This window comes from Bos grunniens, chromosome 26, assembly GCF_055505025.1.
Source record: "Bos grunniens cultivar Pamir isolate PY7600 chromosome 26, Bosgru_T2T1.0, whole genome shotgun sequence".
Taxonomy (NCBI): Eukaryota; Metazoa; Chordata; class Mammalia; order Artiodactyla; family Bovidae; genus Bos; species Bos grunniens.
Window position 1 is genome coordinate 32,584,942 of NC_141190.1, and position 24,139 is coordinate 32,609,080.

The window sequence follows — 24,139 nt, forward strand, 5'->3', positions numbered from 1 at the left end:
GCCTGTGAGATTCAAGTGCCATTTATTGCTCAGGAAGTAATGCCTGTAATGAGTTGCAACTGCTGCTGCTGCTGCTAAGTCGCTTCAGTTGTGTCCGACTCTGTGCAACCCCATAGATGGCAGCCCACCAGGCTCCCCCATCCCTGGGATTCTCCAAGCAAGAACACTGGAGCGGGTTGCCATTTCCTTCTCCAATGGATGAAACTGAAAAGTGAAAGTGAAGTTGCCCAGTCGTGTCTGACTCTCATCGACCCCATGGACTGCAGCCTACCAGGCTCCTCCATCCATGGGATTTTCCAGGCAAGAGTACCAGAGTGGGTTGCCATTGCCTTCTCCAAATGAGTTGCAGAGACCAGTAAAAACATGCTGATACTTCCAGGTCACACTGAACTGGATGCCAGTATTAGAAGCATTAATGTGTTCCCTCCTTTTCCCCTCTTCAGCCCATTCAGTCTTTATGTTAAAAAAAACACTCATTGCATGTGTGTTATACAATATAGACATGTCTCATGTTGCATGACTCTACCATGGGCACTTCATGGTACTTCCCTTGGGAAAAAAAAAATCAACTCAGGGATGCATACTGGTTGCCAGAAATTTTTACTCATCATTTTATGTCATCTATTTCTTTACCTAGCAATTTAAAGTTTACAAGAGCCTTTACATCTTTGCTCTCCCACCCTCTGAATTGAGGTTGGGGCTGAGACTTCCATTTAGAGAGAAGGAAACTGAGTCACAAAAATCTATCATGGCTGGCCATATGGCTATTTCCTCAGTTCTTAGGTATCATCGGGAGAAGGCAATGGCACCCCACTCCAGTACTCTTGCCTGGAAACTCCCATGGACAGAGGAGCCTGGTGGGCTGCAGTCCATGGGGTCGCTAAGAGTTGGACATGACTGAGCGACCTCACATCACTGTAAGCTACACCATTGATTCAACAATAGATTTTGATGATATAAAGATCTCTATCATATTGTAAATTCATATTGCTTATAAGACACACCTCAATGTTTCTGAGACTTTAAATTACATGCACTCAGAGGGAGAGACATGTATCTTAAAACTAACGAAATGTGATAAGGTTAACAGAACAATGACTTAACAAGCATTCTAACTCTGAGGCACTGTGCAGGATTTACCTTCTCAACTACATTGTAAACTCCTGCTTGCAGGGCATTTTTCTACACTTTTTACATCTGTCTTCTCAAAATGCTTAATATAGTGGCTTCTGTACAGTATGCTCACAGTTGCTTGATAAAAGAGTCTATTTTTCCTCTAAAAACAAAAGCTACAAGAAACTCTTATTTTTCATTCTTAAATTTCCTGGTGCTAAAAATTCCAAGAGAATATATTTAGAAATTTGCAAGAGCAGCATTTTATCTGTTGTTTCTGGGGAGACTTTGGTGACTAAGAACTGAGTCATTAGATTGCCTTTCTGAGAAAGACAAACGTCATGATATCACTTATATGTGGAAACTGAAGTATGATCTAAATGAACTTATTTACAAAGCAGAAACAGAGTCCCAGACACAAAAGCAAACTTATGCTTCCTGAAAGGGAAAGGAAGCATGGGGAGATAAACTAGGAGTTTGGGATTAACACATACACACTACTATATATAAAATTGATAAACAACAAGGTCCTACTGTAGAGCATAAGGAACTATATTAAATAATTAACCATATGGAAAAGAGTATGAAAAAGAATATATATATATATGAATCACTTTGATATACACCAGACATTAACACAACACTGTAAATCAGCTATACTTCCATTTAAAAAAAATTTTTTTTTAAATTGTCTTTCTAAGTTCCTTCTTCCAGTATCATCACTCTGGGAGACTAATGAGACTTTAGAAAACTCAGGTGTCTACAAGCAAAGTTGTATTTCAGAATGAAGTTCTAGATGAACTTCTAGATGAAACTCTAGAAGTTCAGGGTTTATTATAAAATATTAGAGAAAAAAATCTTTAACATGTTTGCATGAACACAAACAGCCTGCTTTTTCTTTAGTATCAGGCATAACACTGTGGGACTTAACGTCTTTCTACATTCGCAGTTTAGATCACCTACGCATAAAAAATAAGAAAGCAAGAAATAAACCTAAGAAAACAAGAGGTAAAAAAAAAAAAAAAAACTGCAACCTGGAACCGTGCACAAAATAGTTTGCCTCTGATCACAGTTATTTTATGATGAGGAGGAAAAAAATCCAACTTTTTATTTCACTCCTGGTTTAAAAACTAGTTTTTAAAAAAAGTTTCTCCAACTCTTGTGAAGCAAAAGAAAGTAGCCTCAAGTGGCCGTAACTGAGCTTCCCATCGGATTATTGTGCAAGATTGCCTTTTATTTCCCCCCACAGTGGATAATGCGTGCTCATTGTGATTTATCTGGAGTAGGTTTCTTTTACACACTCAGGCTATATAAAGTCCAGCTAGGACTGGGAACAGAGGCTTGAGGAACACCTGAGAGGCAGCCTCCAGTCTGGGAGAATGAAACAGTTGGGAACACGAGCAGCAGCGTGTGAAATTGACGCTCTCTGCGGTATGAGTCTCACGTTTGCCTCCCAGCCCAGATGAGGAGCCATTAGAAATGGGAGACAGGACCAGTATCCTAGGATTGTGCTGCTTTTGTTCTCACCCTTGATTTTAATTTCTTGCATATATCTCTGACCTAGAATGATCAAGGCTCAGGCCCTGGCAAGACTGTGAACGTTTGGCCAGCTTGATTCAGCCACCTGGCAAAAGCAATGGTGATGAGGGCCTTTGTCCTGTTGGCTGTCTTCGCAGAAGCCTCTGCAAGATCTTGCACTCCAAATAAAGCAGGTATGCTCTGGTACTACCCCATTTTCCTGGAAAGGACTGTTTCCTGATGCGTATCTTCCCAGAGCTCAAAGCTCTGTACTTATATTGTTGGGAAAATGCTGTTATGTAGCCACATAGTCTTCTCTAATGACTCAGATGGTAAAGAGTCTGCCTGTATTGCGGGAGACCTGGATTTGATCCCTGGGTCAGGAAGATCCACTGGAGAATGGAATGGCACCCCACTCCAGGATTCTTTCCTGGAGAATCCCATGGATGGAGGAGCCTGATGGGCTACAGTCCATGGGGTGGCAAAGGTTCAGACATGACTGAGTGACAAACACACACAGAAGCACTTAAGGACCCCAATGTCCATTCGATTTTTCCTGCAGAAAGTACCAACATATTGGATAAACTTACACTTTTTAAAATTGTGAAACTGTTAGGTGCTTAGTCGTGTCCAACTCTTTGAGACCCCATGAACTGTAGGCTCCTCTGCCCATGGAATTCTCCAGGCAATAAAATTCTATTGAGTAGCCATTCCCTTCTCCAGGGGATCTTTCCAACCCAGAGATTGAACCCATGTCTCTCACATTGAGGGTGCTAAATAGATGGATAAATAGAGATAAAATCTTCACCTTTTTTTTCCTATTGTCCATTTGATTACTGATTTTCTGTGCTGTGCCATAAATTACTATTATATAGCATTATGCATAAATTGACATTTTAACTTTAATGTGCGCATTTCGTGGGATTAAAAAATATGTATATACATATTTATGAAACCAGATTGAAATATATATGTATTTCCAATTCATTCAATCTGGTTTCAAAAATACATTCCTTAAAATATGTTCGAGTTTAAACGTGGACTAGTTTTGAATACATGTTAAGAATAGTGCAGATTTTACACCAAGGTTGCAAAACCTATAAATGGGAAACTTTAGTGACTGATGTTGAGGGGAACTTTCATCACAGCTCATAAAGAATAGTGGGGAAAATATTTTTAACCAACTGCATTACATGCTCAGCTGAAATAGGAGCCACCATATGTAGATTAATATGATTACCAGATCCAATTTGAAACTTTGTCTCTCATCTTTCCAGATGTCATTCTCGTGTTTTGCTATCCCAAAACAATCATCACTAAAATCCCCGAGTGCCCCTATGGATGGGAAGTGCACCAGCTGGCACTTGGAGGGCTATGTTACAATGGGGTCCATGAAGCAGGCTACTACCAATTCGTAATCCCAGATTTGTCACCTAAAAACAAGTCCTATTGTGGAACCCAGTCTGAGGTAAGCCCAAACTACACAGGGAAGAGCTGCTAACAGGAGGAAAGTAGGCCCGTCTGCGGTCCATCCTTCAAAGGATTCAAAATTCACCACTGTCCAATTAAGAGTCAGTCCCGACCTCCACATTTCCTGAGATGTGAGTGTTATTTAAATTCTTCTCTTCTGCCTAGTTTAGGTGACTCTGGGGATTTAAATTTTATTCTTCTAATTCTTTGCCTGAGCGGCTAGACCACCTCTGTGAGCAGAACAAACTATTGGTTTAGCCAAAAAGTTCATTCAGGGTTTTCTGTAACATCTTTCAGCCAACTCGATGCATTTCCCACTTCCGTGTCACTTGGAGCTCTATGTGCTCATCACTGCCACTCTTTCTGGGCTGGATAGGTGGGCCATCTTCTACTCTAGATTTTGAAGTGGTAGCAAAGTGCATTTCGCAGGCATCTTAAAGGAGAGACCAAAGTATAACACAGCCCATAGTCGGGTCTTGTGAAGTACCTAGGATAGGTCATCAGAATGAAAAGGAACCATACCTCCTGTCAAGTGTCCTTATGGAATGGAGGAGAAATTGGAGACTTCCCAGTCACAGTTCAAGGCCACAACCAGTAGCAATACAATCATGAAGAAAGGCTAGGTCTAGGATCCCTACTGCCTTGACTGTAGGAGAGGGTACATCTACTAGGTCTCAGATCCTGGGGCCACATTCACTTCCTAAAAGCCCCACAGTGATTCAGTGATTCAGTGATCTAGTGGGAAGAATCATGGTCATGATTAACAAAAACATCTCGTTTTTTAATATCCTGGTAAAATGAGCTAGAAATCATCTGTGTGGTCTCAGGCAGATCACTTCTCAAGTGAGTATTGGAGATCCCCTTTAACTAATATTCGGTGATTTTAAAGTCTAAGAAGTCAGAGGAAAGAATCTCAGGATTAGCGCTTATGATTGGAAGAAGGAAAGACCAAGAACTAGGCAGTAATGTTCTAGAGCTGGGAGATAGGTGAAGGTGTCACATAAGATTACTTGGGCAGGGGAAATAAATAAAAAGTTGATGTTGGGAGATAAGAGATTCTTGAACCAGTTGTTTGGTCAGAAGCCTGATAGGTATATGGATTTTTATTTTAAGTGTACCACATTCAACTTAGATTATTATAAACAATCTTGAATAGACTTAGGAACTCTTTACAAAAATGATCAGCTCATCTACAAACAAGAATGGGTGTTCTATCAATGGCAAACATCTATGTCTCCCCATGGACTTTCTTCTGAGCCATCGTCCATCATTTTTCCAAGAACTTTCACTCACATGATGGGGGTAAAGGGCTACCCTAACTGCCTGCTTCCTTTCTCCAGTATAAGCCCCCCATCTACCACTTCTACAGTCACATCGTCTCCAACGACAGCACCGTGATCGTCAAGAACCAGCCCGTGAACTACTCCTTTTCCTGCACCTATCACTCCACCTACCTGGTGGACCAGGCTGCCTTTGACCAGAGGTAAGCTGCTCTACGAGAGGAGGGCTGGCTGCCTTGCGCGTGCTCTGCAGTCCCCGTCAACCAGGCGTGTTTCAGTCCTTATGCAAAATTCTCTCCCCTTTTCAGAGTGGCCACTGTTCATGTGAAGAACGGGAGCATGGGCACGTTTGAAAGCCAATTGTCTCTCAACTTCTATACTGTAAGTGGTCTCCAGGTCCCCACTGCTGCCCCGTGGCCTTTACAGGAGATGATGGGATGTTTCCACAGCGTTTGTTCTCCTCTAAGCTGTATGTGAAAGCCCATTCTTGAATTGGTGTTGAATCATAAGCTTTGGTCTAGTGTTAAGCCTCTTTGAAGACTGGATGCAACAGACATTCAGACTTATAGATTGGATGGAAGAAAGAAAAGGTGTCACAGAGAAATAAGGTTAATCTTCCCATTTCACAGATGAGAAAATCAAGACAAGACAAATCTTGTGAGTTACCAAAGGTCAGTAGGTGGTAAAGACAGCCACAGTCTAATTCCTAACCAAGATTAGTTTCCACTACAACCCACTCTAGAGATTTAAATTCAGGATCCAACTCTTGTTAAAACCTCGGGCACAGCGTAGTGAGCTTCCTACCTGGACAGCACTAAGGGGAAAGGTTAGGGTGGCTGCTGCTCCCTGGGTCTTTGGTCTCCAAAGCCCTTTGCTTCGTGGGTCTCCTCTTTGTCTAATTTCAGCATACTGCCTGTGTTGACACTGAAGCTAAAGGCACTCAGAATAAAGCACTCCAGAGAAACCACCTATGCAATGGCCATTAGCCCAGCTGCCCTCCTTTTACAGAGGTGCTTTGTCTTTTAGATCCGCAGCTTCCAGTGAGGAGGCAATAGCCCAGCTGGCTAAAGGAAACCACAGGCAGAAATCAGAAATAGAAATCTTTACGTAAAAGATTAGAACTGGAAGATAGCCTTAAAGGCCATCAAGTGCAACCTATTCATTTCATAAAGGAAACAATTATCTTACCTGGAGCTCCACTGACTTTGAACTCTTGGAACTCACTTTACCAGTTCCCTGAAACTGAAAGTCACTCAGTCATGTCCGACTCTTTGCAACCCCATGGACTGTGGTTCATGGAATTCTTCAGACCAGAGTACTGGAGTGGGTAGCCTTTCCCTTCTCCAGGGGATCTTCCCAACCCAGGGATTGAACCCAGGTCTCCTGCATTGCAGGAGGATTCTTTACCAACTGAGCCACAGGGGGAGCCCAGTTGCCAGTTCTCTGGAAGCTATTAATCTGCTGAACTTAGAAGGTGAGACATAGAAGGGATCCTAGAATAACCTAGTTTACTTTACAGAAAAGGATCTAAAACCCAATGAGAAAATGATCTGCTCAAGACCCCACTTGTGGTCTATAGCAGTTCCCAGTCTCGAACAAGGTCTTCTAACACTGGTCTCCAGGGCAAACTTCCTATGCGGGGAATGAAGCGTAAGTGTCATGACTCCCAACATTCTTTGTTGTTATTCAGTTGCACAGTCATGTCTGATTCTTTGTGACCCCATGGACCGCAACACGCCAGGTTTCCCTGTCCTTCACCATTGCCAGGAGTTTGCTCAAACTCATGTCCATTGAGTTGGTGATGCCATCCAACCATCTCATGCTCTGTCATCCCCTTCTCCTCCAATCTGACATGCACAGGCCCTTTTCAAGGCCCTGTGTCTAATTTTGTATTCAAAGTTTTAATTCTTTTCTTTCAAGAGGGCTCTCTAAATAAGCTTCAAGGTCCCACAAAACCTAGATCTGCCCCAGGCTACACACCACTAGTGATTAAGTCCTGAGAAAAGGAATCCCATACAACTCTTGACCTATACTGGCAGGGGCTTGACGCAATGTGGATCACCAGGGTGATGAAAGAATGGCAAAACCACTGAAGTAACTGAGGAGGGTTCTCCAGGAAGGAAAATAAGCTTTACACATGACAACAGACCCAGGGGACATGTTGATGATGGGTTATCTTAACTACTGAGTCCCTGTCCGAAAGTATAGGATTGTTGCTTTAACCAGATAAAACTGTAGATATGACCCCATGAAGATTTTACGACAGGTGGAAATGGAGAGGCACCATGATTGTGTAAATGCATCATTCACCATCAGTTATGTGGAGCGAAGTTTCAGACATGAATATCAAACCTTAGATCTTTTTAAAGAAAAAACAAAAATCAGGAAGCATGTTCTCAGCATCACCAGGCCATCCTCTGGGCTAGACAGACTGCTTCCTTGAACTGCTAGAAATGAGCTCTTGCTAAGGCCTTCCCTAGGGCCCAACACAACCCTTACAGGACAAATGAACCTTGGCATCGAGGGGGCTCTGAGGTTACAACCGAGATTTTGGTGCTGATTAACATTCCCACAATGGGCTCGGTTTCCTGTGCCTTACCCATGTGGTTGGTATTTTTCTTCTCCTCCCTTCTTCCACTTTCAGAGCATTCTTGTGTGCTTTTGAAGCAACAGCTGCTCCCTGCATAAATTTCCATCAAATTAGCAGAGACAGAGCAGTACCCTGCCTGGGGCAGTGGAATCGAGCACTGCTAATTGCCCAGGATTCCAAGAGCTCCAAAGGCTGGGCTCCAAAACCACCAGTTCTGCTCAGCCTGCTTCCTCTCCTCTCTCTCCATTTCTTCTACTTGTTACTGCGAGTGGTTCTGTAGTTGGTATTCTTGGTGAAAAGTTTTTTTGACTCTCAATTCCAAATAAAGGAAGGCAGTCAACTTGCAGAAGTAGCCTAACGTTGAGGTTAAGAAAATAGGCCTTGACATCAGACCACAGGTTGGAAGCTTGGTCCCCTAGTTACTGTAGTATGACCTTGGGCAAGTTAGTTAACTCCTCTTTGTCTCCACCTACGAATTTGTTCAATGGGGATAATAACAGCACTTAGCCAAGAGGTTGTAAGGGTTAAATGAAATAATCCTTATAAAACACTTTGCACAGTTCCTGGCACAAATAAGTGTCCGAGGAAGTAGTCATTCTCATAGTTGTAAACTTTGGCCTCATTTTTAAAATATCTATTTGGCTATGTCTAGTCTTAGTTGTAGCGTGTAGTTCCCTGACCAGGGATTGAACCCAGGCTCCCTGCATTGGATAATCAGAGTCCCAGCCACTGGATCACCAGAGAAGTCTCCAGACCTCATTCAAACTGGAAACTGAGAGCTCCTAGCTCTAGCATTGTTAACGTCAATGTCAGAGTGGGATTAGGTTGACTTTTATTCAATCAAAATGGTATAGGTGTTGCTTTTAGTTAGACAGAAACAAATGACAAAGTTGGGATGGAACAAATGTAAGAAATAGAAACCAAAATCATAGACTTCCAGAGTCAGAACAAACCTCAGAGGTGATTAATGTAGACCCTCCTTCTAATGCCCCAAACCCTCTGCAAGACTGCTGGGGGATGAACTCCCTCTCTCTTCCAAGGACGATGACAAATTGGGCCTTCCCATTTTAGGTCAACATGTGAAATCTGGCGTCCTGAACTCTGGCCCATTGGTCCCAATTCTCTCCTCTGAAATGATACTGCTGAAGGTCCTTCAACTAGCTTGAGCCTGTCTTTCCCAAACGAAATATCATCCCGCTCTTGGTGGTCCATTCATCATCTTATTCACTCTTCTCTGAGTATGATCCCCTGGGTTAATGCTCCTACTAAAAGGTGGAGCCCAGAATTTGCCAAAACAAATTGCCTGGGTATTAAAGGGTGACGTTCTCTGGACATAGGTCCCTAGTTTTCATGTTATCAAGAAAGTGGGGGCACATTGAGCATTGCCTTCTGTCAGGTGAGAAGTCGAGAAACTGACCATCAAAGGTGTTTCTTCTCAGAAATTGAATTAAGGGTAAAGATTGTGTTTGACACTTTGTAACAATCAGGAGGGTTCCTCTGCAAGTGGAGGCATTCCAGTATTCCAATTCCTGGTTCCTAGGAGATGGGGGCCAGGAAAAGTACCTCCGGCTACATTGGTGATGGTATTATCATCCCCAGGTAGATCCTACATTTGGAAACTGTCCCTTGAAATAAAATAAATCTCAGAAAATAATAAGGAACATTAGAAGCTACTATCCTCTGCCACTTCAACTTGCACATTAAGCTGATCACTTATATTTAAGAATGTTATTGTTTAATCATTACAACCATTTAAATGGTGCCGGGGGCTGAGAGAAGGGAAAGAAAAAAATTGACTTCTGGGTGACCAAGTTAGGAGGCCCTGGCTGGACCTGCGATTGATAAGATAATGTAAGAGACCCTAGAAGATGATTCTGAACCCTCTTGTCAGTTCCCTAAATTTGACCCTTAGGGTGTTAAGGTCTATTTTATCTAGATGTCCTTGCTGTCATTGTTTACCCATTGCAGTCCTGTAAATCTCTAAGTTCATGAAATCATTAGTATCCTGGTCTAAGCTTTATGCTCCTATTGCATATAGCCAGCATCATAGAAACATTTCTGCAAGGCAGACGAAGGCAAAAGGTATTCCCATTTTGCAGATGGGAATGCTAAGGATCAAAAGTCTGGCTTGCGTGATGTGTCCCAAGTTAGTGATGGGAACTAGGATTAATCCAGGATCCTTGTCTTGATTCCCCTGTACTTGAATCACGGCAATGAGTCCCAGCTGTCCTTGAATTGAAGCCATAGTCTCCTGAATCCACCCCTACAGTCTAACTTCCTCTCCCGCCCTCCTCACTCCCTGCCTCTCCCCACCTCCCCTTTATTCACTAGCGTTCCAGCAGACTGGCCACCCTGCTGTCCTGCTTGCCACTCTCTCCCCCTAGGGCCTTTTCCTGCATGGCCTGATGCCTGCCTGGCATCTCCTCCCTCCAGTCTTGATTCAAATGTCACTTCCTCAAGGAAGCCTCCCAACCACTGTATTTCAAATTAAAGCCTGTCCCCTCCTTGTACTCCCAATCCGCCTCACCCTGCTCTACACTTTTTTCCATAGTTTTTCTATATCAAATACTATAGTCTATCCTAACCATGTAATTCACTTAACCTACTGCCTGCTGTCCAACTCCCTTGCTAGAACGTCAGGTGGCTGGAGACAGAGCTCTCTTCTTGTTCACTGATAAATCTCGACAGACAGGACGGCCTGACTTAGTCTCTCAACATAGAGAGCGGTTCCTGACACGTAGTAGGTGATCAGAAAGTTGTCTCTGTTGTTATTGTTAACTGACTTGGGAATCAAAAGTAAAAACGTTCCAATCCAAGCTGGAATCTGCTCAAGGAAATCCAGCATTGCTGGATTCCACTCTTTTTCCATCAAGCAAGTCTTGCTCCTCATTGGCATGGATGCGACATACAGTACCTGTCTCACTGTAACCAGCAAACCCAGTTATATGATGTCCTCATCCATGCTAAGATGGCACCAGGATCCTAGGAGGTACCACTTCTCTGGCCTCCGAGGGTCTCACTGTGGCCTCCCGAGCCTGTGTCTTTGGGTTGATCCCCACCCCCAACCCCGTCCTGATGTATCTACTCCTGTCAGACCAAACTACTCATCCTGACAGATCATAATGCCCAGTGTCAATTTCCTTCCAAAGAATGCCAAGTTCTCCATTAAGAAAGAAGCGCCTTTTATCCTGGAGACATCCGAAATCGGTTCAGATCTGTTTGCAGGAGTAGAAGCCAAAGGGTTAAGCATTAGGTAAGTATGTGTTCTTATTGTCTGTATTTGTAAATACAAAGATGACAAAAAAAGACCAGACCAGAGGCTTTTTAATCACCCAGCGTTTCTAGGCATATAATTCTCAGGCTTAAAGTGAGATGTGTTTTGTTTCATTTTCAGGTTTAAAGTGGTTTTGAACAGCTGTTGGGCCACACCCTCGGCTGACTTCATGTATCCTTTGCAGTGGCAGCTGATCAACAAGGGGTAGGTACCGTTCTCTGGATCACAAGCCTGAGTGGTGGGACCAGGTGATCCAGGGTGACTCTGGCTCAGGACGGCTTGGGAGGAAGAGATGGAGCCTGTTGGGGCCACATTAGTGACTTCCTCTGTGTTTCCAAACTGAGTAATGATACCAGGAAAAGCTTACATACTGCTTTCTAGGTACCAGATACTATCCTGAGAGCTTTATCATGTACTAACTCACTTCCCTGACAAGTGAGTATGATTACTATCATCTCCTCTTTCCAGATGAGGAAACTGAGGCATAGGAGAGGTTAAGTAATGTCACATAATTAGTATATGTGTGTATTTATGGGGAAATGGGCACATTGGGTTCAAATCCAGTCCATCTGACGTCAGAACCCAGATGAGGACTAAATTAGATGTCCATGTAAAAAGTTTAGCATATAGTACCTGGTTGGTATCCAATCAATTTTAATATCACTGTTTTTATTTACTAATAATTCCATGGGTAATTCTTAAAATTTGGAGTAGAGGACTAAAGTATTGGAATTACAGCATAGAAAAGTGATTCTAGAAATCACACATAGATGGTTTAGAAACAGTACACAAGAGGTATAAAGACCATTGTAGCTAAGTGAATGAAAAGAAGGTCATCCAACGCCATCCAAGTGGGGAGAAGCAATAAAAATTGAGCAACTGATCGGATATAGTAGAGGGAAGGACAGGGCACAGCATCTGAAGATCACGTGACAAAGAATGCTTTCTACTGTTGACTGTGGATTGTGAAGATGAGGAATGGTTTGTAAGCTCCCAGGGAAGAGAGGTTCTGGGTAAGGGAATCTGGATTCTCCTTGAGTTCGTGATGACATGCTGACCCTGAGATGACAGTTGTCTAGAAACACTTAGAATTGTAACTTTGGAAAGCAAAAGAGTATACTAGAGTATGCTAGTAGATGAGTATACTAGATGAGTAGATGAGTATACTTGAGATGCAGGCATTGTCCACACAATGTAAACTCAGAAGAGGCCACACACAGTAAACTCAGAAGTTTACACATTGTCCACACACGGTAAACTCAGAAGAGGCCATTCCCCAAACCAAAGCAGACAATTACACTGGAACTCATCAGGGCTAAGGGCCAGGGACAAAGATGATGAGATATCAAAGATAAAGCCACTTTGGATATTTATCTATATTTATTTAAGAAGCACTCATACAGCCCTTGGGCTTCCCTTGAGGCTCAGCTGGTATAGCATCTACCTGCAATACTGGAGACCTTGGTTTGATCCCTGCATTGGGAAGACCTGCTGGAGAAGGGAAAGGCTACCCACTCCAGTATTCTGGCCTGGAGAATTCCATGGACTGTATAGTCCACGGGGTTGCAAAGAGCTGAACACGACTGAGTGACTTTCACTTCATATAGCTCTTACAACATACCAGACACTGCTCTAGATAGGTATTTTACAAATACTTTTTTCAATATCATTAAAATTCCTAGAAAGTAGGTAGTATAATAATCACTATTTTATAGATGAGGAAAGTGAGGAACAAGCCGATTCAAATTCCACAAGTCTAAGATAGTAAAGGGATGATGATCTGAGCAGCATATGGACAGAGGAGCCTGGCAGGCTACAGTCCATGGGGTCGCAAAGAGTAGAACACGACTGAGTGCACGTGCGCACACGCACACACATGCACACACACGCACACATCACCCTAGAACACCAGGTAGGACCGGTCAGTAAGGGCCACATGCAAGCCACCTATCTTCCTGCAGGGATGAGAGCTCAGTTTGGCTCCTTAATTCATATGTTATTGAATGAGCCATTTAGGTTTTGTTGTTGTAGGTACAAATCCAATGACTTCAGAGAGACTCTAAAATAAATTATTGACCTGTAGGGACCTTGAAATTACCAACAGGCATTGGGAACCTCTCTCAAACACTAGCCAACCAAGGGCAAAGTCTTCTGACACATCATGGAATTGTCTCCTCAGATAGTTCTGATACTCTTGCTCACCTAGCAGATGTGTGATACAGAAAAGGGGATGCTTGTGACTTTGGGGTAGTCTCTACAAGTGGTCCTCGAACTCTAGTGTGCACAGGATTTCCTTCGGGTGCCTGCTACTCATGCAGACACATCGCAAACCTACAACTTCAGGAGATCCCAGGGTGAACCCCGGGAATATGCATTTAAGTGCTGCTAAATCAAAGCAGCCCCGATATAGTTGCAAACTCTGCCTAGTTGAAATGGCCCCTTGAAGTTGGAGATACATACACAAAGACCAGTGCCAAGGGGGGACAATTAGAAAGTCCACTCCATAACCTTCCACATGCTTTTGGTTCACATCAGGCCCTTTGGGAGGAAAGCCCAGTTTTCAAAATGCCTGGAGAGACTGTAATAAATAGGTTGTCAGGAATTTTGACCTCAGGTGGAGAAAGGAGACTCCAGTGGTGACGATGTAAAAGCCTCCCTCTGGACGTTCTACAATCCTGAGCTACCTGTCACGGACAGGCAAATGCCACAGTCGGAAGTGCCAAGGCATCTAGGCCTGCCTATGGCTTACCTCCTGCCTCCCGCCAACAAAGCTCTGCTTACGTTGTTTTCCACTGGCTGACACCCGGCCTTGGACACTCCAGCAGCAAGGATCTATTTTAAGCACTTAGTCTTGAATTCGTATGAGGATCTCAGGTTTAAAGACCGAATGATCCTTCAAGAGTCTTGTTTCACAGCTCAGAAAATGCCCTAAGCTCTGTCACCGCTCAGAGGCCTCCACCAACAGAACCCCGCTTCCAGCCTTGGTCAGATAAAAGGTGCAGTGTTCAGGCCTCATTTCACTCAATGACTCTCAGAGTTAACATCCCTTCTGTCCTACCTCTAATTTGGCCCTAATGTCTGATTCTGATAGAGGGGGCAAGGGAGGGTCCACCATGAAGGTTCCCTGGGGTGGTTGCTCTGCTCTCTGTTGTATGTCTTGAGTTGGAACAACAGTAGTGTCAGAGGCACACGCCAGGAGAGGCATGAACTTTGGGGTCCAAGCAGGGCTGTTCACTGGTCTTGAGCTTTTGAACCCATAGACCTTTGTTCCAGAGGACAGATCCTGATGCTCACCGTCACCTATACGCAAGTCCCCACACTCTGTGGGCCTCTGTATATTCCCAAGAAACACTGTGTCTCTTCCAAACACCTGGTTGAATGTCTGGCACTTATGTAGAGAATCCATATGTGCTGGGCAAATGAAAAATTACTGTGCTTAAACCAGGGTTTCCCAATCTCAACACCATGGACTCTTTGGGCTGGATCAGTCTTTGTTGTGGGGTCTGTCCTGTGCCCTCCAAGACATTCTGTAGCATCCCTGATCTCTACCCTTTAGACGCCAGGAGCATTCCCCAGTCCCCCAAGTCATGACAACCACATGCCAAATGGCCCCCAGGTGAGAACTATGGGTTTCAACCCATGTCCATCTGTTATCATTTTTTTTTCTTTTACTGCAATATACTTTTGGAATTTTGAAACTTCCCAATAGCACATTCTCCTTACAGAAAATTTAGAAGAAAAAAAAAAAAAGTCCGTAATAGCCAGGGTTATTTAGGTAGTATCCCTCGAGCCATTTTTTTTTGTGCGCATATTAAAAATATCACTTTTTTACCAAAGTAATTATATATAATAGAATGGACATAAAACTTAAGTAATATAAATTCAAATTCCCAGTGGCAAAACCTCACAATACACACACAGCAATATGCTGGGTGTGACCTGGGCAGAGGTGGCTGTGGCAGCAGACTGGGAAATGCTGCTCCTAGCACCACTGTCTCTATTTTGGACACATGCTGAGAGTCTGGACACATTCCAGTCCGCCAAGGACACTATCTTGGGGGTTTCATTTCTTTGGGACAGAGATGTGATGACTTACCAGATGTGTGGCTTCTCAAAGTTGTTTCACCCTGGCTGTACTCTATCTGTAGACTAGGGATGACCACAGCCATCTCATAGCTCCTCAGAGACCCCAGAGAAACGAAGACAAGTGAGGTGCCCCCAAAGAGCTTCAAAAGGAGAGTGTGCTGTGTAACAGCCCAGAGGGGGCTATGCGTGACTTTGCCTCAGATACTCTTGCTGGAGTTCACGAGGTGACCTTGTCTCCCCCACTTCCCTCCCTCCACCCTGTGTGCTCCAGCTGCCCCACAGATGAAACCGTCCTTGTGCATGAGAACGGGAAAGACCACAGGGCAACCTTCCAATTCAATGCCTTCCGGTTCCAGAACATCCCCAAACTATCCAAGGTGTGGTTACACTGCGAGACGTTCATCTGTGACAGTGAGAAGCTCTCCTGCCCCGTGGTGAGCCACCCCTCCCCAGAACAAGAGTGTTACCTGAGCCTGGGGGTGAGGGAGAGCAGTATTTGAGAAGCTGTATTTTTTTTTTAAGCTAGGAAATTATCACTTGACCCTGTAGGTGTGTGCTGAGGACATTCTGGAGGAAAGGATGCTGAGGGTGGGAGCAGATGTCCCAAGTGGTTCTGCCCCGCCACCAACAAGCTACATGGTCTGGCCCATGTCACTTAACCCCTGAGCCTGGTTTTCCCATCTTTAAGGATAGAGTGGTGATGAGTAATAGCGGCCCTTCTCTTCAGAGAGCAGTGTTAGAGAAAATGAAAGCAATAACAGACGTGGAAATGCTTTGGAAAAGTTAAAAGGATATGGGAAATTCAAAATCCAGGTGATAGCAGTAAGCTCTGGATGGAAGGCAAAGGTATTTTGAGTTCTTGACTTACCAGCCTGAGGGTCCATCTCTGGGACTTGTGAGGGACCAGAGAGATGCTGTAGGAATTCCCACATGAGATCATAGTTGTTCTGATCACCTGAGAGAAAGGGCCCAGCTTCACAGACACATTTAGTGTAGCTCATGCAGGGCTGTCAGTTTCCCTTCTGCTTCTCCCCCAAGAAGTTGCTGCAAGATCAACATGCAGAGTGAATTCAGGTGGGAGACAGTTTTCCATTGGGACCTGGTGTGAACCTGGTCCTTAAGGCAGTGGTTCCAAAGTGCGGTCCATGCAGCTTCAGCATCACTTGGGAACTTGTTAGGTGAAGATACAAATTCTCAGCCCCCTACCCCAGACACTCTGGGTAGGCCCAGCCATCTGTGCTTTAGCAAGCTCTTCGGGTAATTCTGAGGCATGCTCCAGTTTGAAAACCACTTCCTTAAACACCTCAAAGCGCTTAATTCCAAACTGTTACCTCCTCCAATCTGTTTGGACCAGAGACCTCGGTGAGGAGGGACACAGTGTTTCTGAAGAGGGTACCTGCTCACCTGTAGTAACCAACAGATATAAGATGATAATCTCTATTTCTATTGATCCCTATTTGGCCAGATAGTAGTCACTTATACACAGATAAAGGGAAGGCAGTAGAGAAACATTTAACTGTTCCTGGAAGGACAATCCTGGAAGGATAATTGGTATTACCTTTAAAAAACAAAATGAACTGGAACACATTTTGCAGGTGTCCACATGTCAGACCACTCTGACAAGAGTAACTATGGGCAAAAGTCTTACTTCTCATCAAAAGTGTTCCCACACGCTATGTGGATTTGTTCCAGCTTGAAGAGTTCATGATGGAAAGATTTCTTCCTTTTTGTTCTTCCTTTTTGTCAAGTCAGAGAAGGGATGAGATACATTTCTCTCTTGGTTATAAAAGAATAAGGGAACTAGTATCTGAGGTCTGGGGAATTTTGACTCCATCAAGTTTGTGACTTTTGAAAAAAAAAAAATCTCTTTTCTCTCCTGTGTTTGTTTCTGATCCCACCTCCGCCCTCCCCTCCTCTCCCCTTGGCTTCTGCTGGGTCTCCAGACTTGTGACAAGCGGAAACGCCTCCTCCGGGACCAGACTGGGGGCGTGCTGGTGGTGGAGCTCTCCCTCCGTAGTAAGCGTCTCTGTTTTCCAAACGGTTGCCTTCATGTCGGGCTATGTTCACAGGCACGGCCAGTTTGAGCATTTTCACTGAATTGCCAAACCAGTTGTGCCTGTAGACACAACCTTTACCCGCAACAAGTCTCCCCACCTGGGGGCGGTGGGGAAGTTTGTTAATTACCCTAAAAAGTTGGGCCTGTGGCTGCAATTCCAATGCCCCGCAGGGACTAGGAAGTGCTGAACTTCCAGACACGATGTGCAGGCAATAATAATAGAAAACAAAGCTACTAGGGCATCCAGGGAGAAGGCAATGGCACCCCACTCCAGTACTCTTGCCTGGAAAATCCCATGGACAGAGGAGCCTGGTGGGCTGCAGTCCATGGGGTCGCAAAGATCGGACATGACTGAGCAACTTCACTTTCACTTCTCACTTTCATGCATTGGAGAAGGAAATGGCAACCCACTCCAGTGTTCTTGCCTGGAGAATCCCAGGGATGGGGGAGCCTGGTGGGCTGCCGTCTATGGGTCGCACAGAGTCAGACACAACTGAAGCGACTTAGCAGCAGCAGCAGCAGGGCATCCAGGGCAATTCAACAAACCAGTAAAGGAGCGAGCTCGGCCTGGGTTGGTGCTGGTGTTTCAGAAATAAAGGAGCCACATATGGGTCTCATCTTCTAGAATGTACCATCCAGCAAAGAGAGAGATGCTAAATGCTAAGGGAAAGGGAGGTGACTGTTCATCGTGGTGGGGGAGGCAGGGTCTATGGGAATGGATGGATGGGCAACTCAACCTAGGCAGGCTTAGGGAAGACCTCTGTGGGTCGTCTTGAAGTCAGGCCCTCAAGGGGCTGTGACATCAAGGGTGGGCAAGCCTGCGGCAAGGCTGGAGTCACCAAACTCTGGCCAGGAACCCAAACCCAGTCACTGCCTGATTTTGTATGATCTGCAAGCTAAGGATGGTTTTTCCTTTTTATGTGGTTGAAAAAAATCAAAACAGTATTTCATAACACTCAAAAATTATATGAAATTCAAATTTCGGTGTTTCTACAGAAAGTTTTACTGGAACATGGCCACACTGGTTCAATTAGGGGTTGTCTCCACCTGCTTTCAACCACCTCAAGTGGTTGCAATAGAGACCATGTGGTCTGTGAAGCTGAAAATATTTATTATCACCTGCCCTTTCCAGAAAGTTTACCAAGCCCTGCTAGAGACAGCTGAGAAGAGAATGGTGAGATGAAGCCTTGTCAAGCCTGCTAGAAATTTTGTCCTAAAGGCAGTGGGGAGTTGGTTGGTTTAATCAGGGGAAAATCAGTCAGGTTTGTGTTTTAGGAACACAGCTGCTCCCTCTGTGATATTTTCTTAAAGCTTCTGCATTTTCTCTTTACTCACTACAGGCAGGGGATCCTCTGGTCTCTATAGCTTCTCAGGTAAGGAAAAGAGCTCCATGCAATGTTTTTAACAGGCAGATGTGTGTTTCAAAGGGGCTTCCCAGGTGATGCTGGTGGTAGAGAACCCACCTGCCAATGCAGGGTTCGATCCCCAGATCAGAAAGATTCCCTGGAGGAGGGCACGGCAATCCACTCCAGTAACCTTTCCTGGACAGAGGAGCCTGGCAGGCAATAGTCCGTAGAGTTGCAAAGAGTCAGACATGACCGGAGTGACTTAGCATGCACATGTGTTTTTTTAATTTATTTTTTATTGAAGGATAATTGCTTTACAGAATTTTGCTGTTTTCTGTCAAACCTCAACATGAATCAGCCATAGGTGTACATATATCCCCTCCCTTTTGAACCTCCCTCCCATCTCCCTCCCCAGCCCGCCTCTCTAGGTTGATAGAGTTCCTGTTTGAATTTCCTGAGCCATACAGCAAATTCCTCTTATGTTTTAAAAGAAGCTTACCTTTGGTCCCTTAAGAATTAAAAGGTATACTTTAAAGCACATCTGAATGAGGTGGAGGGGGACTGGAGGTAGTGGTCTCTCTCCAACCAGCCCCTGAGCTCGGAAGGGAGGGAGGAGCTGGGGGCAAGTTGGATGAAGCAGAACGGGACCCCTACCCCCATCCCCACCAAGTCTGAGCACAGACATCACCAGGTGGTTTCCTGGGGGTTTCTGCATTTGCAAAGCTTGAGTTTTCAATGATCTGTTCATTCAACAAATATTTCTAGTCCCTTCTGTGACCCTGCCGTCATGAACTGAGTGACCTTGAGCCATGACCTCACCCATGCATCCCCCAGTTTCCTCTCTGAAGCTGGGTTAATAATTGCCCATCTCATACACAGAAGTTGTTGTGTGGCTTAACTATTACAGCTAAGAGCCCTAAACAATGCTCAGCATGCAGCAAACATCCAGTAAATATCAACCATAATTATTGACTCTGTACCAGGCACTCCTCTAGGTGGTGTGACTATTACAGTGAACAAAGCAAGCAGGGCTCCTGCCCTTCCTAATGTGTGTGAAGTGGGGTGGATGGGAGCTGAATAGTGATTTAGACAGCAGCCCGAGAAGCCTCTTAGAGGAAGGAGGTAGCTATGCGAGAAGATGGGCAAGCCAGTTCTATTTATTCATAAACTCACAGATGTAGGCTTTGCTCTCATATTACAGGAAATTGTACAAATCAATTCTTTATGATTTGATTCTCAAACCAGGATTCTCATTCTTAAAGGAAGTTCTACAGCTAACACCATACAGTGAAAAGCACCATCACTATATTATTTAAGTTCAGGTTCCCATTTGTCAGAGTTCCATATCCTGAGCTTATCTGTTGGGTTCTTTGCACTGATGAAGGTGAGCTATGGAAACCCTGGAGGATGAAACAATCTGACTATGTATACAAGGTGCAGAGTTTTATGAAAACCCACTCAATGCCCTTGAGTGGACTCTTTGATGTTGACTCTTTTGCTGAGTTCTCCTTGCTCCTTGTTGAACTGTTTCTGTCTCCTTTCCTGTCTGGTCCACAGATGTCCTCTATCACCTCATCGTGATGCTGGGGGTTTGTGCTGTGTTATAAGGGAGAGCTGGGCAGGCAGATGCAGCTCCTCCACCAAGACCATCTCCTCTGTCAATGACAAACCACATTTATTGCGCTGCCCAAAAGAACAAACAGAAGACCATATCACTGGGGAGCAGAGAATAGCACTTTGCCAAATATGTGTTCCGGTGATCTTTGCGAATTTCAGTGATCGTTTTTTCTTTGGTGCCCCACTTCCTCTTGTGACTTCCTGTGGCTCTTAGGTTCTGCTGTCCCTCCCCTGCAGCTGGTGGGGAAGTCTCCTTTCCCCAGATTCAAGTCGGGGCTGCAGTGGACTCCTTTGAAAGTTATTCTGATTTGAAAAGAGTAGCAACCAAGCACAGCTGAACATTTTGAGGAGACGGTAGAGAATAAGCACAAAGTCAGCACTGGGGACAGTTTGCACGGAACAGCCAAGTCTGCCCAAGGGGCCTTTGTCATCAAGGCTGTGCAATTCCTATCTAAGGACCAGGGTTGAGCCACTAGGCAGGGGTTCTAATCTTTCAAGTGATGATGTGGTAATCAGAGCAGAAACGTTTATTTTGCTCCAAACTGAACAGTATGAAGGAAAATGATTCTTGAGAAATCCCCATGAGTGCTAACCTAATTTTTTTTTACTATAAAGTTTTAAAATATGTATAGACATTATGTAGGTAGACACTCATTATGTTTATAACTGATATAGACTTCTAAGATGAGAAGAAAATGACAAATTGAATAGGACTCAAGCTGCAAAAGGAATAAAACATTAGCATTAATTTCACGTGATAATACAGCATTGCCTAAACGAAACTGCTGCTTGCAACATGCCTCAGAGGGACCAGCGTGACAGGTTCTCTGCAGCTTGGCAATCCCATCCTGCTGTGCCTTGTGATGCCCACGGCTCTCACTATTTTTATTCACTCTGCTAAGAAATCTTGATTCAGAGAGTGGTCTGACCTCATTTAGCCTTGACTGTGACATTCAAGCCCATATCTGTTTTTCTCTCACTAACCTGTATCGTTCAAAGGGAACCAACAAAACATCGGAAACATAAATGCAAAGAAAATGAAAACAAATGGCCAGTGAAACCATGTGGTGTCTGATGCTGAGAGCACTGCCACTCCAGTGACCCAGAAAACGTTGAGAGGAATGACTTATACAGTCAAACAAAGAAAAACGGAAAGAAGTTGTCCTGGTAGAGAATCGGCAGATCCCAGAAAATATATTGAGGACCCCAGTTTGAGGCTAGCAGCTGGGATGTCATTGGAAAAGCCTGAGCTTTAAATTCTGTTCTTTGTCTTGTATAGATTTGGGCTTATTGTTGGAAATCTTGTCAGCTTGTATCTCTGCATTTAATGTATTTGAGAAGTTTTAAGATCTGTAGTTTGATGGTGCTTTTAAATGGTGTTAATGAACTCAGAAATTAAGCTAATTCTAAAATCTCTGGAGACCCAGAGTGCGTGTTTAGCAATAGGTTACAATAAAATAAGTTGATGTAGTCGAACTGGTCTCAAAGCTCGTACTCCAACCATTTGGGATCTCTTCTTCCTATAAATTCAGAATTTTTGTAGCTAGCCTTTACTTCAAAAAGACAGAAGATATATTTTATCGGTTCTAATCAAAAACTCTTTAATAGCATACTCACAGGCATAATCACAAATCCTTGGCTGTCAGAGTAAAACAATGTTGTGGTGGTTTTGCTTTGTTTTATCATAATGTTTAATGATCTTGTATCTCTTTGTGGTGCTACAGAATAAATAAAACATCTTCTTAAAGTAAATAACCAATGACTATAGCTTACTGTGTTAATATATCATGTTGATAGCCAATTCTTCAATCCACTCAGAGGTTTCTATAACTAGACCTTCTTAGATTCACATATATCCCACTGGTGTTCAATCATTTTATCCTACATTTGCATTCCGAAAATTCCAATATTGGCTTTCTGTGCAAGGAGGTGCAGCCATTTCACGTGGTGAGTGTTTGGGGGAAAAGTTTCTGTGGCCATCACTGTCTCTAAGGCCATCATGTCTCAGTAGCAACTACATATGTTCAGACTTGAAGTTAACTAACAGGTCTATGATATTTGGTTGTATATTTCATGTCTCACAACTTCTCTATCACTAACAGAAAGCTACTCTCCAAACATTCTGTCTTGCAAATTCCCATTAGTGCTGAAGAAAAAATAGACATTGAGAAGAGGAGGGAATAATAATTTCCCCTTTAGGCATCCTTGCTTGATATAGAAGAAACCTGGATACAGATTTTAGGAAATTGCTCTTATTGAAATTCCTGGTTATGAGTCCTAAAGACATCTCTCTCTCTTAACTTGAGTAATTCAAAGGATATACATAGAGAGAGACATGGACATATACACATACATATATATACTGAGTGTACACATGCACAGAAATCTCTACCTATTGGCCAACTGATAGATACAGCTATACCTATAACTATAGAGAGATATAGAGAGATGTATGTATATACTCAGCATATGTGTATATATGAGTCTATGTGTGTGCATGTGTATGTATATATGTGAATGTGTGTGAATACATATATGTAGGCACGTGTGTGTGTGTGTATGGATGTGTGTGGTTGGATGCCAAAAGTTTGTATCATAATGTTTGATGAAAAAGGCAGAAGTAACAGTCTTTACTATGTGAACATAACTGTGTACGCTTGTGGGCTAGGGCTGGAAAGGAACCAACACCCACACTTGATACAAATACAAAGACTGGACATTAATAATCGATTATCACATCCCACCCCATCCCTACATCTCTATCATTTTCTAATTCTCTTTCAATGCACGAATATTGGGTTTCTCAGTCACTCCTGCTCTTTTGCACTTACCTCTATTAGTCCTTAATACATTGCATTACTAGTATGCTTCCTCTCTCCCAGTAAACTGAGAGCTAAAGATCATGGAAAGTTTCATATTTTCTTGTGTCTCCCAGTGTGGTACCTGGCACAGAGTAAGTACTCAATAAATGCTCTTTGAATTAATGAAATGTTCATAAGGATGGATAGATACATGGGTAGAGAAATAGACGGATATGTACACAAATGGACGGATGGATGGGACTGGCCAATCTCTCTGAGACACCCAGAGCAGAAGCTGCCTTGTTTGCATTCATGATTGGACAAAGTGCTAGCACTCAGAAGCCCTGATCCCAAACAAGGGAAGAAGGTATAAGGCATGAGGAGCAACTTTTGGCCCACGGTCTCCATGCCAACGTAGCTCCATGTTTCCTACATATAAATGCCTCTTCCTCTCTCCTTCCAAGCATCAGTCACGAGCTTTCAATCCTTGATGCTGAAGGGCTTTGGAGAGGAGCAGAGCCCACCACAGTGAAAACGGAATTGTGGCATCTGTGCAAGTCCTAGAATTCAACTGCTCACCTCAGGGCAGAAGAGTCCTGCTGATGGGAGCTCAGGCACTCCATGGAGCTGGGTTACCATTTGCAAAGCTCTACCCTCGGTGCCTAGATGGTGTCCCTCTTCCTGAAGAAAGGCAGGAATTCCACCAAACCTTTTGTCAAATTTGGTATTAAATGCTCCCATCCCACCAAAAAGCCCTATACAGAGCTCAGAAATATCTCCACAAAGGCCACTCTGAGGTCAAATGAAAAAGAAAATATTCCTCTTTGGTTTTCACATCTTCAGTCCTGGAAATTCAATAGAAAAAGACTCAAAGAGGACATATCATTCAAGTTGCTCTGCCATTTTCAGCGGCAGCCACATGGAAGATAATCTGGATGCAAGGAGTTTCATGGAATTAAAAATATATATACTGTAAATGCATCAGTGG

At 43.8% G+C, this 24,139-nt stretch overlaps 1 protein-coding gene across 2 annotated transcripts; it reads left to right on the forward strand.

The window, feature by feature from the left end:
• Nucleotides 1-2,375: 2,375 nt before the first annotated feature.
• On the forward strand, nt 2,376-22,105 carry TECTB (tectorin beta). 2 transcript variants are annotated; one of them, XM_086379023.1, is made up of 11 exons: nt 2,376-2,544; nt 2,678-2,825; nt 3,909-4,099; nt 5,442-5,584; nt 5,690-5,762; nt 11,121-11,224; nt 11,366-11,449; nt 15,603-15,765; nt 17,275-17,347; nt 18,728-18,760; nt 20,291-22,105. In XM_086379023.1, exons 2-11 carry the CDS (start codon nt 2,750-2,752, stop codon nt 20,338-20,340), a joined length of 990 nt encoding a protein of 329 aa, XP_086235149.1. In that variant the 5' UTR covers nt 2,376-2,544; nt 2,678-2,749; the 3' UTR covers nt 20,341-22,105. The 2 variants fall into 2 exon arrangements, with proteins under 2 accessions (XP_086235149.1, XP_086235150.1); XM_086379024.1 differs by lacking the exon at nt 17,275-17,347.
• Nucleotides 22,106-24,139: the final 2,034 nt, after the last annotated feature.